The sequence below is a fragment of the Girardinichthys multiradiatus genome, chromosome 5, assembly GCF_021462225.1.
Source record: "Girardinichthys multiradiatus isolate DD_20200921_A chromosome 5, DD_fGirMul_XY1, whole genome shotgun sequence".
NCBI lineage: Eukaryota > Metazoa > Chordata > Actinopteri > Cyprinodontiformes > Goodeidae > Girardinichthys > Girardinichthys multiradiatus.
The window spans coordinates 16356392-16372255 of NC_061798.1; the positions used below are offsets into that span (position 1 = coordinate 16356392).

A 15864-nucleotide genomic window follows, 5' to 3' on the forward strand; every position below is an offset into this window, starting at 1 on the left:
AGAGGCGTGGACACGTTCAGTCGCACAGAAACAAACTGGAAAAGCTCTGAGTCATGTTTGCAGCAGATAGCTTCTTAAAAACATAACCTTGCCTTATATGAATTGATGTGTCTTGTTTGATTTCTGTTTGGAAGTGAGAAGAAACCTGAGTCCCTCTGTAGCAACCCTTTGTAATAAATCATTGTCACGTAAAGTGGGAGTGCTGAAGAGTGCAGAAAAAATGCCTCACTCCACAAAACTCTCCATGTTTGATTTAAAAAGAAAAATGCACAAAACAGGATGACATTCAGTCAATTATTGCAAAAATGTTCCTTGTTTTAAGTTTCAGATGAATGAATTTTGAACATGAGCACAACTTTTCCAGCTGTAAAGTTTTCAGCCCCTCCTAAGAACGTTGTAGTATTGTAATAAGTCATATTTGATCCTTCATATTTCAGAATGAAGGAGTTGATGACAACTCTTATCCCAGTGGCACAAGCTGCTGAGAGAACACTTGTCCAAGGGGCCTCATCCACCTGTTTCTAATAAATGCTTTTATTTGCACCATATGCTTCAATACGTTAGTCTTTTTTTAAGTTCTCACAAGATTTTTTTATTTTTAAATTGGACATAAACACATCCCTTAAAAACCTAATTTGAGCTTTTTTTCCTATGTGTTCAGTTTGGTTCCAAATACAGAGTGGGTAAGACTCCTAATGGACCGATAAATTCTTGATATATGTTAGATCTTCAGTCAGTTAGATAATAGCACTTTGAACATTTCTTTCCTTTATTTTGTTGTAGTAGAATATAATTTGATTAGTGTTTTTGTTGTTTTCAATTGGTTTTACTTCAACTCAGTAAGTATTAGAGCGAAGGTCTTAGTAGATGAATAATAAATTTTGCTCTTAATTCTATAACTAGCTCTCAATTACTTTATAATCTTTGGTTGAAGTGTAATTATCTTTGATGGATGCTAAATAAATCACAATCCTGAACTTAAACAATTTACAGAACCCCTCATATTCTATGACGTAAAACTCCCCGAAAAGGTCAGGAATTCATCCGACCAGATTGATTTTTAACAGATTCATTGACTGATTTTAGGACTGATTATTCTATGGAACTCACTGTCATCATCATCAGAGTCGAACACCTCCTCCCTGTCTCCATCGTTCTCCCCTGTCCTCTCCCCATCCTTGAACCCTCCACCCGTCTCCCCATTGAATGTCTCCTCCTTCAGGATCTTCTTCTCCCTGGGTGGTGGTGGAGTGCAAGGGTAGTCATGAAAACGGGGAAAGAAGTCAGAGATCTGCGGGATGGGTAGGATGGGCCCCGGGCACACGTTGATGGCAAAGTGCTCCTGCATAGATATCTTGACGGGCGAGGGTGGAGGAGGAGCGGCCGTGTGGGGCATAGATGAGGGGGAGGCGGCAGACGAGGAAGGGCTGGGCATGGATGCGGGGGGGATGGCCAAGTGGGAAGTTGATGGTGGTGGCGGGGGCTTTGAGAGACTCATCTAGACTGTCAAGCGGGACTAGAAATGAAAATCAGGAGGAAATAGAATGAACGATACAAAGAAGACCAACAACGACAACACAGCCAGATCAAAATGTTCCTTTGAGTTCACAGCTTTCTGTCTGTTTTTACAGCTGCAGCAACTCATCTGTTAAGCAATATGTTGAAATTCACACACATATTAAACGTCCTGGAGAGAAAAAAAAGAAAAAACTCCAAACGTGCATCTGTTTTCATTCTCAGATTCAATCTCAAATGCCAAAATAGAAATTGCCAGAACCTTTGGCACTTCAAGTGTGACTCATACATGGTGTCAGCACACCAAGTATGCACGCTGAATGAATATTCAAATGTGGTGCTGTGAAGTATGAACAAATGATGTCACTTGTGCCTCTGTACTTCACTCTAATCCCTCTCCCATTGCTCTCTTTCACTCATCTCCTTCTCATCTGCAAAAAAAAAAAACCCCACCCTGAGCAATATTGACTGACTGACAATTTCAGAGCAGCCTTTTACAGATTTGTCACTAAATGTAACACAAGAACATTAACAGGACTGTATTTTCATTAAACCAAATGCTGCCTTTCATATTTTCCTCACAATGATTCAACAGTCACTTTATGAAGTAGCAGAGTCATTTACTGTATCTGTGACTATGTCAACACCTCTAAGAGGGGGTTCGGTGGGCGGTGTGTCCTTTATTCAATGTGGTGTATATGTCAATCACGTCACTGCTAATTGGTGGCAACTGGTGACCAGTGATCCCTAACATCTTTGCAGTTCATCTTGGACTTATTACATGTTGTATTTTTTTCTCCCTAAGGTTTTTCTGGGCTTGTTTAGGCTCAAATAAACTGCCTTTTTTTAATTGTATTATTTAGCTTATATAAGTTAATATTTGGTGAAATCGTATTTAATTGAAACTGTTTAATCTAATTCTGGTAAAGACTGTAGATATTGAAAGCGTTGGAAATGTTGCTGTGAAATATATTTTTCCAAACACTAAATATCCTTGGATGTCTTTTTTTAATGTCTTTTTCATGTTGGCCAGTTTTTGTTTGGCACTGAAAAGTATTTCTAGCCCTTGCTTCCTGTCCAAATGTACACGTACATTAAAAAAGATCAGCAAACTTTGGCTGACCCAGCACAATGTATAGATTTTACTACTTGCTTACAGGTGATCTGTTTAGCGGTCTTTCTCTCCTAGATAAAGCCAATAAAGGAGCTACTACTGCCAATAGCTCTGTTTAATTTTCTTTAAGCATAGAAAGTACTCCTGGACCTGTCCTTCTGCATTATTTGTGTGTCTGCTCCACCTTCACAGATGGTCTGTCACACTGATTCTGGTTCTCCTGGAGGTTTCTTTTGGATTAAAATCAGTCTTTCCTTTCCACAGTCGTCACATGCTTGTAAGGTTTGAAGGATTGTAACGAACTTACTAACAGTGTGATGCATTAACCGCCTACTGTTCCCACATGCTCGTTCAGGTTGGGGGATTGCTGAAAAGTCAATGACTCGATAAAATCGGCTGTGCTTCCTTAGAAAGCTAACTATCTATACCAATTTGCATAAATAAATGAGCTTAGCAACACTGTATCATAACTATAATCAAACTGCAATAAATGTAATTGAATTTCTTTAAATAAATTAGATCTGTTTGTTTTGCCTACAGATTTCATTTGTTGTAAACAGGTGCTATATAAATAAACTGTATTGAATTTAATTGAACTAAACTCAGACTCCACAGTGTAGAAATCTTTCAAATTTATGAATGACATGCTTTCCTCTTGGTGCATCCACAAAGCAATAGCTGTCTAATTTCTCTTCTGGTTCATGATTGCAATTAGGATAGTAAATGATATCTTAATTTAATGATTTATCAACGTAGTTTGTGTTTGAGGTCAAGGTTGTGGTTGGGGTGAGGTGTCATGGTTACCGTCAAATGTTTTGGGCTACGTTAAAGCATATAACCTAAAAAGTAGAGTAGAAAAGGACCGAGAGTGATTAGACCTTAGAAAACAAACACCAAAATTTAAATGCAGAAGACTCTGAGGATGGCTTAATCAGTGCCATGCTAAAAACGTTGAAAGATTCATCTTTTGTTTTACCTTTTTGCACTTTCCTTTCAGGCACATACAATATTGAGCCTAGACTGTAGGTTTAATGAAAGCAGATTCAGGTCAAACTGGGACAGATGTGAACAATAAAAATATGAAAATGGCTCCACCATTGTTAAAGACTCTAGCACACAATAGAGTACCTGGCATGCATGAAGTAGGCGTCTATGCTTTAAAAGATCTAGATGGCACCAGGGCACTAAACATTGTTTTTTTTTTATAAAGTACCTCCTCCATATAAATTAGTTCTTGTTGTTACAATGTATTACAACCCTTGATTGTCTATTTATTTTTCTCTGTAGTTAAGCATTTTATAATTTATGGAGATAAATGGTAAATAAGTTGAACTTACCTTGCACTTTTTCTCAAAGTGTTTCTAAACTTTGGGTCTCAATCACTTATCTCCATGCACACATTCCTAACAAATCAAGGATAATTCTCTTGGCACTTTAACATGTTAAGATGGTGGAAGGTGGAATTTTTACCCACAACCTTCTGATTCCCAGACACCTGGTCTATCTGATCCACATTTGGGCCAGTTGACTTGACGAATATGATAAATTGTGAGCCCTGATTACACCGAAATACAGCAACCAACTTCTAGTAGATATTGTTTGTCGGAGTCACATAACCACATTTTCTTACAGTAGACTATGAGTAAATGATAGAATACTTTAAACTATTAGTTGGCAAGCAAGAGTAAGAGACCTTCCCTCTGGCAGGTAGGATTTGACACATGGTCGGCATGAAACGGCTCCAGAAATGACCTAAACTAAAAAGGTCCCAAATGGCAAAGGGATGATATCCAGTTCAGACTGACTTGTGACTCCCTTTTTTTTTTTTTTTAATCTCCACTTTGGGAAGCGTTTTTTAAGACCATAGCTTTTGTCACCAAAACCTCAGTTTGCATGTAGGAGGTGCAAAGAGCAGAAAATCTCAGATTTGCAAAATACCTCAGACATCTTCATGTGGGAGTCTTTTCACCTTTTAACCACATTTGCATGCTATTTGGATGGAAAGAAATGTTAACTTTTTTGTTGTTTTGTTTTTTCTCAGTAAAACTTCACTCTGTGGATTTCTCTGACTAACTGAGCTGTGACTTGGCAGTGAAAACAGTGTTTTAAAAAAAAATAAAAAAAGCTTATTGTTCTCCGGCTGAAGACCTGGTGAAGATACATAAATACAGAATGCACCTTGTTGGCTAAAACATTAAGTCAAAAAAATGATGTATAATTACCCTGAAAACAAATCACATAGTATAGGTATTACCACATTTATTAATCTTGCATGGATATTTGCATTTCTGCGGTCCCAACAAGTAGTTTCATATCATTAACTGCAATTATATAAAGTTCAGATTGACTGAAAAATATCTACAACTGTGTGAACATTTATTAGTTTGTTATTTAACCTGTAGTTATTTTAGTTATCTCAAATTGTTAAAAAAGCTTTGCTTCTTCTTTTGTGAAGTTATCACAGTTTAAAGCATTAAAAATCAGCAGAACACAACAGAAAAGCACTGAACATGCAACAAATTAATTTTATGTTGATTCCTACATGGAATATTGCCTCAGTTTGTCCCAAGTCTTCCCTGCATGTGAATCTATAAACTGAGATCATCTTTAGATACACCAGTGCAAAGACTCAATCATAAACTCTACCAGCATACCCCACCTTTATGACTATGCTGAGCGACACTTCTGTAGCATGACCACACGTGTGAAGACTCAACAAAGATAAGAACCCTAAAGTGTCTGTTCACATCAGCACTCATTCATTCAATCATTGTTACATAACAACACCAGGACCTGCTGCTTGGTACGTATGTACTTTCCTGCGTGCTGCTTACAAACTTCTTCAGATCCATTCTTGCCATTTAGATACATTTAAACACATGTGTAACCACTCTTCCAGACATGCATGCACCCACTCAGAGAGACAGCCATCCACCTACCCAGGGACAGTCTTCATCTGTGCCAGCGCTCCATCTTGCCTGCTTTCACATCCTCTGTCTCTCACATTCGGTGGAGCATGCAGACCAGCTCTGAGTCAATATACCCCTTCGTACTCTCTCTCCCTCTTTCCTTTCCCGTCTCTGTTCTCTCTCCTCCGTCCCTCCCTCTTTTCCCTATGGTTGTGACGTATCTGGTTGAAATCATCATCAGGGGCTTTCAGGCTGCGCATATGGCACAGTCACTCACATTCTCAGCAGTAAGGACATTTCTAAGAGCCAAGTGTGGCAAAAAAGGCTGGGACGTGTAGGTGGCTGGATGAATAGGTGGGTGGGGGTGATCAGGTGAGGTGAGGGGTTGTGGGCTTGTGTGGATGAGGGGTGTGTGGCAGGTGTAAACAGAAGGGATGAGGAGACAAACCAGCATTTTGCAGACAAAACGCAGAGCAACACCAGCCTGAGACAAAAAAACACAGAAAGACAGACATGCGCCATGCAAGGGGGGGAGAATGGATGAGCACACACAAAAGGAAATATTGCTCCAGGGTAAAAAGAAACATAAAAAAAACACAAAGTGAAGGACAGAAAGGGGAAATTAAATTCGTCATGTTAACTGAGCCAGAAAAAAAAGAAAAAAATAAACACTGCCAGCTATTAAATCACACAGCCAGGCTGCTTTGTGTTGGTTATTACTACGGCCAATATCAGATGAGTATTATTTGTTGTTTTCTGTGCACTTGTGTCCAACTATAGGATCTTTCACTGTAGCAAGTGGCACCTGCCACACTGATGAAATGAATCAGAGATGTTGCCATTAGAAGATCTGGAAGAGTGTCAAAGGGGGGAAAACACTGCAGACATTACAGCTTATAGATATTTTTAACTCTAAAGAACCAGATCAGATCATTCAGACTCTTCAGGTAAGGAATATGGTATAATGAGTTTTCATAAGACTTTAATTCAAGATATATAATTAAAGTATTTTATACTTTATACTTGTATTATAAAAATGACTATAAAGAGTGATAAATGTAGTAAGAAACATGTCTCACCTCTCTGCATTATCGTCAAATTTATGTTACAGTTCTAGCTAAGTCCAGGGACAAGCTGACGTTCCAATTCACTGTTTCATTCAACCAAATAGAGCCAAAAGTAGACCAGATTTGGATGGTACTGCGGAGTACTCGAGCAACAAAATAAAGAACTTAAGGGTGCATGTTAACATGGGGCTGTCCCATTTAATCTTTGAGATGACCTAATAGGTCCTGAACATGACAGAGCACATTGGTCTCCGCACCTTCCCCCAAAACCAGGGGGTCTTCCAGTTTCCATACAGGTCCATCATTACAGGAGCAAAGGTTTAGTAAATGGAGAAGCTTCCAGAAGGTTCAGGGGATTCTAATTGTTGAAGGTTATTCTCCTTAGGTCCTGAAGAGGAAACAGAAAAGGACAGGTCATGTTAGAAGTCGACAGACAAGGACCGAAGCAATGACTTGGATTTGCTCAGTGATTAGACTAACTACTATTAGGAATACAGGCAAATGGAAACATATCTCTTTTCATTTTGCACTATCATACACTGTCTCAACATCTTAATTAAATGAGGTTGTATGTGTGTAAAAGATTTAATCAAAAATAAATCAAATGTTCAGACAAAACATTTATACTTCAACTGTTTTATATTTTTATAGTCTTATATTTAAGGCAGACGCACTGGTTTTTCAGGTCAGTTTCAGGAAGAAACCTCATTTTCTTTGCTCTTCCAACATTATAAGACCTTTCTGTTAATGTTCTGTAAGTGTTTTGCTTTTCTAACACAATAAGCTGAGAGGGTCCAAGTCTGGTTGTATTGCCCTTTACAATCTATGTCATTATGGTTGTATTTGGGGAAAAAATAGTATTTATTGAAGTGCTTGTTGAAAACCATTTAAGACCAGCTTCCCTAATCTACTACCACTGATGTGCATGACCTAAAAGTGGGTTCAATTTCATTTGGCGTCACAAAAACACATTCCAGAAAGATCAATCAGAGCTGTAATCAGAGGTACAAACAAGTGTGGAACAGTCATCAACAGCAAGCCCAGTCAATTATATTGATAGCTTTACAGTAGAGACACGGGTGAGGGTGGGTTGTTTGGGATGGTTGTTTGGTGGGGTGGGTGCTCCACTGTTACCCATTCATTTGCAAACACATACATTTACTCTGAGCTTTTCATTACCACTTCATAACCTCATCAATATTGTGTTAACAGACCATTACACAATTACATTCAGTTGCAAAATGAACACGAAAGCTTAAATTACTTGAAAAGGGATAGATGAACTCTCAGTCTACCACCATCAAACCATCCATCTGGATGAGGGTGCTTCAGATGTGCAATGTAGTGAGGGAGTGATTGGAAACAGGGGCAGAAGTGTTCACAAAGGGCACCTAATTTCTGGATTAAAAATGAGTCAGAGCAGGTAATCATTTCAGTTTTGTCAACAAAATATCACACATGCTTACATGTGCTGAAGCTAGCTCAACAAGTTTAACACATCTAGCACCTATCAAATAGCTGCAGATGAATGGCTTTAAAAACTCTTACATGTTCTGCATGAAGGTGGGTCCCTGAGAGACACCTGACTGTACCAGGATGGCTTTTACAGAAAGTTTTGATCATTGATTATTTGCGAAGAATTACAAGCTTCATGTGTACTTTTGCAAGGCCTCAGAAAAGTTAGAAAAAGTATGTTTTTTTAAATATCCATGTCAGTGTCTCAACAGAAACCTATTGTCAACAAAGTCTTACCTGTTACCTCCAACCTATTGATTAAATCCATGGGCATGCCATTTCATTTTTTGTCATTTTGTGGCTTTGAGATCACACATACAAAGTAAAAGGTCATTGTTTAAATAAGCTGAAGTCAATGTTAGATACACAGCTGTTTGCAAGACATGCTGAGGATATGTTGTGTAAACAAGGGAAAGAGAATTTCATATTTCATTTCAGTTAAGCATAATTTCCTCTTTCAGTACTTGATTAGGTTCATACATTGTCAAAAAATCAAAACACATTGAAGTTACAACAAAACCACACATAAAAGTTGCTACATTTCTTTATCTATGTTATTTATCCTTGGGACATCTGTGGCTCAGGTGGTAGGAGTTTGCCCTGTAAATGATGGGTTGCCAGTTTGAACCCCCGCTCTGTCTGTCTCAGTCTTGTGTCTTTGGGCAAGACACTTCACTCAACCTTACCTGTTGATGGTGGTCAGAGGGCCCAGTGGAACGGATTGTTTAGCAGCCTCGCTTCCCTCAGTCTACCCCAAGGCAGCTGTGGCTCCATTGTAGCTTACCACTGTCAGTGTATGAATGGGTGGATGACTGATTGTAGTGTAAAGTGCCCTGGGGTCTCTGAGGACTTGATAAAGGGCTATACAAGTGCAGGCCATTTACGTTACTCTCTTTTGTTAACAAATCATTTTTTATTCCATGTGCCCCCCATCTCTCACCTTTTGACAGTTCGAGATGGCCTTTCACCCCCACCCCTGGACCCTGGACAGAATTAATATATACCCTGCGCAGTGATGGATGGATGGATGTTGTGGGGACAAAATCATGAATATCTATTCTTTGTTTAACTATTCTAAATACTGGCCTTCACTCAAAGTGTTTGTTGAATTAAACAGTTAATTCAAATAAATTCAAATGCAAGACAAGTAAACTAAAAAAAAATCACAAATTATTTGGGTTTTTTCTTACTGCTAATCACTTTTGTGTGCTCATTTCTTTTCCTGAAGGGTTAATTTTTTTCTGTCAGCAGCTCTATCTGGGCACCGCAAAATGAAAAGACGCACCATGTTAAAAATGGAAAGAGGTGCAGCCCTTTAGCTCACTGAAACCAGCTGCTTTAAAAAGAGCTAAATTCAAAGTGGAAAATAGAAGTGTTAACTCTGCAGCATTTTGACCACAAAAATATGTCACAGACATTTCATTAGCACCTTAGAAAAAGTGTTAACTTGTGGAAAGTGGACTGTTGTAATTATGAATATGAATATATTATTTAATATTTAATATTAATACTTTAATATTTTATCAAATACAGGTCCTTCTCAAAATATTAGCATATTGTGATAAAGTTAATTATTTTCCATAATGTCATGATGAAAATTTAACATTCATATATTTTAGATTCATTGCACACTAACTGAAATATTTCAGGTCTTTTATTGTCTTAATACGGATGATTTTGGCATACAGCTCATGAAAACCCAAAATTCCTATCTCACAAAATTAGCATATTTCATCCGACCAATAAAAGAAAAGTGTTTTTAATACAAAAAACGTCAACCTTCAAATAATCATGTACAGTTATGCACTCAATACTTGGTCGGGAATCCTTTTGCAGAAATGACTGCTTCAATGCGGCGTGGCATGGAGGCAATCAGCCTGTGGCACTGCTGAGGTCTTATGGAGGCCCAGGATGCTTCGATAGCGGCCTTTAGCTCATCCAGAGTGTTGGGTCTTGAGTCTCTCAACGTTCTCTTCACAATATCCCACAGATTCTCTATGGGGTTCAGGTCAGGAGAGTTGGCAGGCCAATTGAGCACAGGGATACCATGGTCAGTAAACCATTTACCAGTGGTTTTGGCACTGTGAGCAGGTGCCAGGTCGTGCTGAAAAATGAAATCTTCATCTCCATAAAGCTTTTCAGCAGATGGAAGCATGAAATGCTCCAAAATCTCCTGATAGCTAGCTGCATTGACCTTGCCCTTGATAAAACACAGTGGACCAACACCAGCAGCTGACACGGCACCCCAGACCATCACTGACTGTGGGTACTTGACACTGGACTTCTGGCATTTTGGCATTTCCTTCTCCCCAGTCTTCCTCCAGACTCTGGCACCTTGATTTCCGAATGACATGCAGAATTTGCTTTCATCCGAAAAAAGTACTTTGGACCACTGAGCAACAGTCCAGTGCTGCAGGGAATGTAGCCCATTCCCTGCACACGCCTGTGCACGGTGGCTCTGGATGTTTCTACTCCAGACTCAGTCCACTGCTTCCGCAGGTCCCCCAAGGTCTGGAATCGGCCCTTCTCCACAATCTTCCTCAGGGTCCGGTCACCTCTTCTCGTTGTGCAGCGTTTTCTGCCACACTTTTTCCTTCCCACAGACTTCCCACTGAGGTGCCTTGATACAGCACTCTGGGAACAGCCTATTCGTTCAGAAATGTCTTTCTGTGTCTTACCCTCTTGCTTGAGGGTGTCAATAGTGGCCTTCTGGACAGCAGTCAGGTCGGCAGTCTTACCCATGATTGGGGTTTTGAGTGATGAACCAGGCTGGGAGTTTTAAAGGCCTCAGGAATCTTTTGCAGGTGTTTAGAGTTAACTCGTTGATTCAGATGATTAGGTTCATAGCTCGTTTAGAGACCCTTTTAATGATATGCTAATTTTGTGAGATAGGAATTTTGGGTTTTCATGAGCTGTATGCCAAAATCATCCGTATTAAGACAATAAAAGACCTGAAATATTTCAGTTAGTGTGCAATGAATCTAAAATATATGAATGTTAAATTTTCATCATGACATTATGGAAAATAATTAACTTTATCACAATATGCTAATATTTTGAGAAGGACCTGTAATATTTCGGTCTGTTAAGGGTTGTCCTGTGAATACCAACCCAATAAGGCGGTGGCATTGGGACAAAATAGAAAGGTGTGAGACGAGCTCTGACATTATTGAACAGCAAAACTCTGCACACACATGGGATGAATTCACACAACTTCTTAAAATACAAGAATTTATTAACAAAAATAAGTCAACTCAAGTCAAACATATTTCAATCATCAAACTCTTTACTATGCTAAAACAATCCAACTAAACTACCAAGCAGAATTAAAGAATAACGAAGACTAATAGGCTATGTACAATATAAACAAGTTGATCAATGAAGGTTGAAAACCATGACTGAAAGAGTGATGCAACATTACCATGCAATGTTTATGTTTGAGAACCAAGGATTATCTTGAAGAATCTGGAAGTGAAGTTAAGTTAGTCTTTTAACTAACTTAGGCAATAATCAGCAAACCTTTAGACAACCACTCACAACGCAAGATCAGATAAAATATTATTTTAATAAAATAATGTTTTAAATAATGATTTGCTGAATAAAACCAACCTTCTGGATGACTAATTCTCAACGGTGTTTAATTAGCTGCCTTTATTTATTAAAATAATATTTGAAGAAATATTATTAAGGAAATAGTAAAATAATATTTATTTTGAATAAGAACCAAACCTTTCTGAAGAAATGGGGCTTAATGGTGTTTACTTAGTTTTCAAGTTTAGTAAAATAACATTTAGGGAAATATTATTTTCTAGATTGAAAACTAACAACCTTTTTGGGTAAATGATCTTTAGTAGGCAAGCACATGTTCTTAGCTGTTAGCAGTTGGAGCTAACAAAAGAAGCTTATAGCTTATCATTGGAATCAAACACATACCTTTAAAATACCATTAATAAAAAGGTTAAAATGCATAAGCACGGATGGCACGTTATGGCCGATCTTCTGTGTTTAAAATCACCCTTTAAATAAAGTTTGTCTTAACTTAAAAAAACACAAACACAGAACACTAACTGAGCACATGTGCCGAGCAGATAATCTGCAAGCACTAAGATGGCTAAGTTTCAACACAAACAAAACCAAACTTCATAAAACGAAAAATGTTTAGATTATTTCACTCTAAACTACTTCTCTGCCCAAAACACAAACTCTTACGTGAACCATGCTGAGGAAAAGTTGTCCAAAGCGACGAAGTTGAAGAAAGCATCCACAGTGAACAAAGGGTTAACTGCAGCTAACCTCCGTTTACCTCTGTCAGCCGGCCAAACTGCACGTTACAGCTGTAACCACGGTGATGCGGTCCCGTTGTCCTTCCTTCAGACCGGGAAAACTGCTCCACTCGGTGTTGTAGAGACAGGGTCTCTGCTGGGAACTCTCTATAACACAGTTTGATTTTGTAGATCTCAGAAAGTTCCTACTTAACTCGGTGCATATGATGGCGTGATCGTATGACACTCTTGGATCCAGTTTAAAGAGTTATGTCTGTTTGCCAGCAAAGAGACATTAGCGTGCTGTGTCCCTCCGTCCAGTTCCTCTGGGGACCTGCGTGGAAGAGATCAGTTTGTTGCAAAAGCGGGGTTTTTATTTGGACAGTGGCGTCATGGGAAGTCCACTGTTATTCCCTGTTTCTGGTTGTGCTGGAAGTAGGTTAATGTGATTTATTTTGAAAGTTCCAGAAAAGTTTGTACTGGCCTTTCATTTTGTAACCATGGCTGAGGTCCCAACAGGACATAATGATTCTTCTTAAGGAAATCTGTTCAAGGTGTAATAGAATGGTGGCTGGGCTTGGGGATCTGTACCGGATGTCTCCTGGACGCTTCCCTCAGGAAGTGTTTCAGGCACTTCCCACCAGGGGACGGCCCAGGACACACTGGAGGGACTATGTCTCTCAGCTGCCCTGTCTTTCTCCTGCTACACTCCCAGCCATTGGTGACCTTAGGTGAGTGTTTACTTCTGTTTCATCCCACATTTTTCTTAAAACCAGTGCTGTTTAAAACTGTTTAATTAGTGTCAAAATCATATTCTTAGGTTGAAAAAACACAAAAGTTTAAATAAGTTCATAGTGGTGATATAGGTCTTCAAATGAACATGGAGAAATCATCACTCATGTACTGTCTTCTTGGCTTGGATTCCATTATAAATGTGCAGAAAACTTTGTCGATATTCTGCTAATGTCGAAAAACACAATGTTATGATTGCGGTGTTTCCATTAAGTAAGAAATGCAATTAAAATCACTCGTGATTACGTTTGCCCACGAAAATACATGCAGAGACTTATATATAACATTATATATGCCTTTGATAACATCATCCTTCTACTACTTCCTGTCGTCTCCTTCATCTTTTCCGCCAGTAGTAAGATTTGGTTGTTGATCACGTGACTTGTGTGATGCGAAAAACATTTTTCCATTGCAGTTTTGCAAAGTACACTAATTTCAATACGGCCGAAAAACCACCTCATCCTAGTGCAAAAACTTTTTATTGAAAACGGGAGTTTTTTCAAAATTGGTCTGTTGAGGGGTGGGTGAGGTCATTGCGTTGCTAACAGGCAAAACTGTATTGACTTGTTTTAGCTCAAATATATAATTACAATAAGATAGGCCATTAAAACGTACAGGCTACTCAGAAATCCCAATTAATGTAATGAAATGACACATGTTTGTGTAATGGGAACTCAGTTTGTGACATATTTAAATAATATTGACTCACTCTCTTTGAGTTGAATCAAAATCTGGGTTTACAGTGTTGCATTTGCATAAATGGTAGGAGATTGCACTGCCTATTGAGTTCCACTCATAGACACTTAACTATGCACTTACACTTAAGGTCAAATTAGAGCCACCAATGAACCTACCATGTCATTTTCTGGACAATGGGAGGACATCAGAGTTTCCAAAGACAATCCCACACAACACATGACACTTGCCAATATTTTAAACAACTTTTAGCTGTATATAGTGTTAACAACTGGAGACATCTTTGCAGCCCTCTATGAGTTAAATAGCTCAAAATTAATGAACTATATCAACATATAACTATCTAAGCTTAAATCGTAATACCACAACCCGGTTTTTAAAATCTACCCATTCATTCTATTAAATCCCTACAGCAGTCAAAAATGGTGAAGTTCAAAGTAATCATCAGACTTTTTTTATCTCAAAAAGCCCCGCATCCACCCTCAGCATTGTGTGAATGAGATACTGTCATGTCCACAGATCCACAATGGAGCTGGTACAGGTAATACTTTTCATTCAACAAGCTCTGACTGAGTCACATTGTTCTGAGTTGCTGTGTCCAGACCTGTTCTCAGGAAGAAACCTAATCAACTGGGTTTCAAGAATGAAGTCTGGGCATTGGCACTGTGGTATTGATCTTTCTCAGGAACAAACATTAGGAAGCCTATCAGATGGATGTTTAACAGTGGTAGATTGTCTGTAAGCTGACAAAAGTGAAGAACAGTAAAAGTGAGAAAAATAAATAGTATATAAATAAAATTCCCATATTTAAAGTCCCTATTTTCTATGCATGTCCTTAATTAATGATTCTGAATCTGATTCTAATGGCAGTATAATTAAAAGTGCCACATCACTCATGGAAGTAATATAGATAATAAACATCCACAGTGAGTGAGGAAGAGACGTGTGAAAGGGATTGAAAAGTCTGTGAGAAATTTGTGGAGTATTCGTCCAGTTCCTGCATGGCGAGATAATCTCCTCCCATTACTGGAGCACAAAGCATTGCAGGTTTTCCATTAAGAGTACAGCCCCAGCCTCTCCTGCTTCTCAGCTAGCCATTAAATCAGAGATTAGGTAAACCTCTATTTACATACTGTAGAAATGGTTCATGCTATTTTTTTTTTACATTTGGTACCTATACCAGAACAAAAAAAATACATTTATCTATAAAAATGATCAAATGAGTTGCTCACAGTTTCCCAAAGCTGCCCTTGAAAATGTATGCTGACATATCTTTGATTTTTAAGTTACTCACCAGCTCCTTTTATAGATTGCTCTACACAGTTGGTGCAGCAACCTCCATGCGAGAGCGGAATTAAACCCCATTTTTGATAAGAATTCATAACACATAACATCTGTGAATCCTACACTGACCAAAACGTCAGGCTGCAAACACTTTCCTCTAAAAAATCTGAGCTTAATATAAATTTTTAGGATGGGGACAAACAAAGTTAAAGATAATCATAAATAGGCCTCAACTACAATGTGGTCAATGCTGTCAATAGGTGTATTTAACCCAAACATTTTTATGGTTTAGCATTTTTACAGCTGCAGCATAAGTGTTTGTAAAAACGTAACATCTTTGTCCGTAAACATTCTCTACTAGGCCTCTTTTGATTGCATGTGGAATTCTGATGCTTAACTACCCTTGCTCTAAATGCTGCTAAAGAGCCACACAAATGTGTCAACATGTACACTTAGTTAGCCGGACATCTCATTATAAATTAGCCATACTCAATCCAAGAGCTTTACACTAGAGCTACATTCACCGACTTGCACTCACAAAGGTATTCTGGATCATCCACAGTTACCTAGAATGGTAGCCAACGTAGGGTGAAATCCCTTTACCCTAGGACACACCGCCACGTGGCACGGGAGGAAGCATGAAGCAAATCTTACAACTTTCCAACTGCAAGTTGAGTACATTTACTTTTGAGCCACAGTCACCCCATTGT

The 15864-nt window shown here is 38.6% G+C and overlaps 1 protein-coding gene across 1 annotated transcript in view; it reads right to left on the minus strand.

Annotated features, from left to right (window-relative positions):
• Positions 1-5731, minus strand: part of doc2d (double C2-like domains, delta) — a 66343-nt gene extending 60612 nt beyond the window's left edge. Inside the window, exons 1-2 of the mRNA XM_047366948.1 lie at positions 5569-5731; positions 1111-1516 (exon numbers count right to left, since the gene is read on the minus strand). Of these exons, the coding sequence (XP_047222904.1) occupies positions 1111-1498 (388 nt within the window). The 5' untranslated portion in view covers positions 1499-1516; positions 5569-5731. The remainder of the gene's footprint in view (positions 1-1110; positions 1517-5568) is intronic.
• Between the last annotated feature and the right edge of the window lie 10133 nt (positions 5732-15864).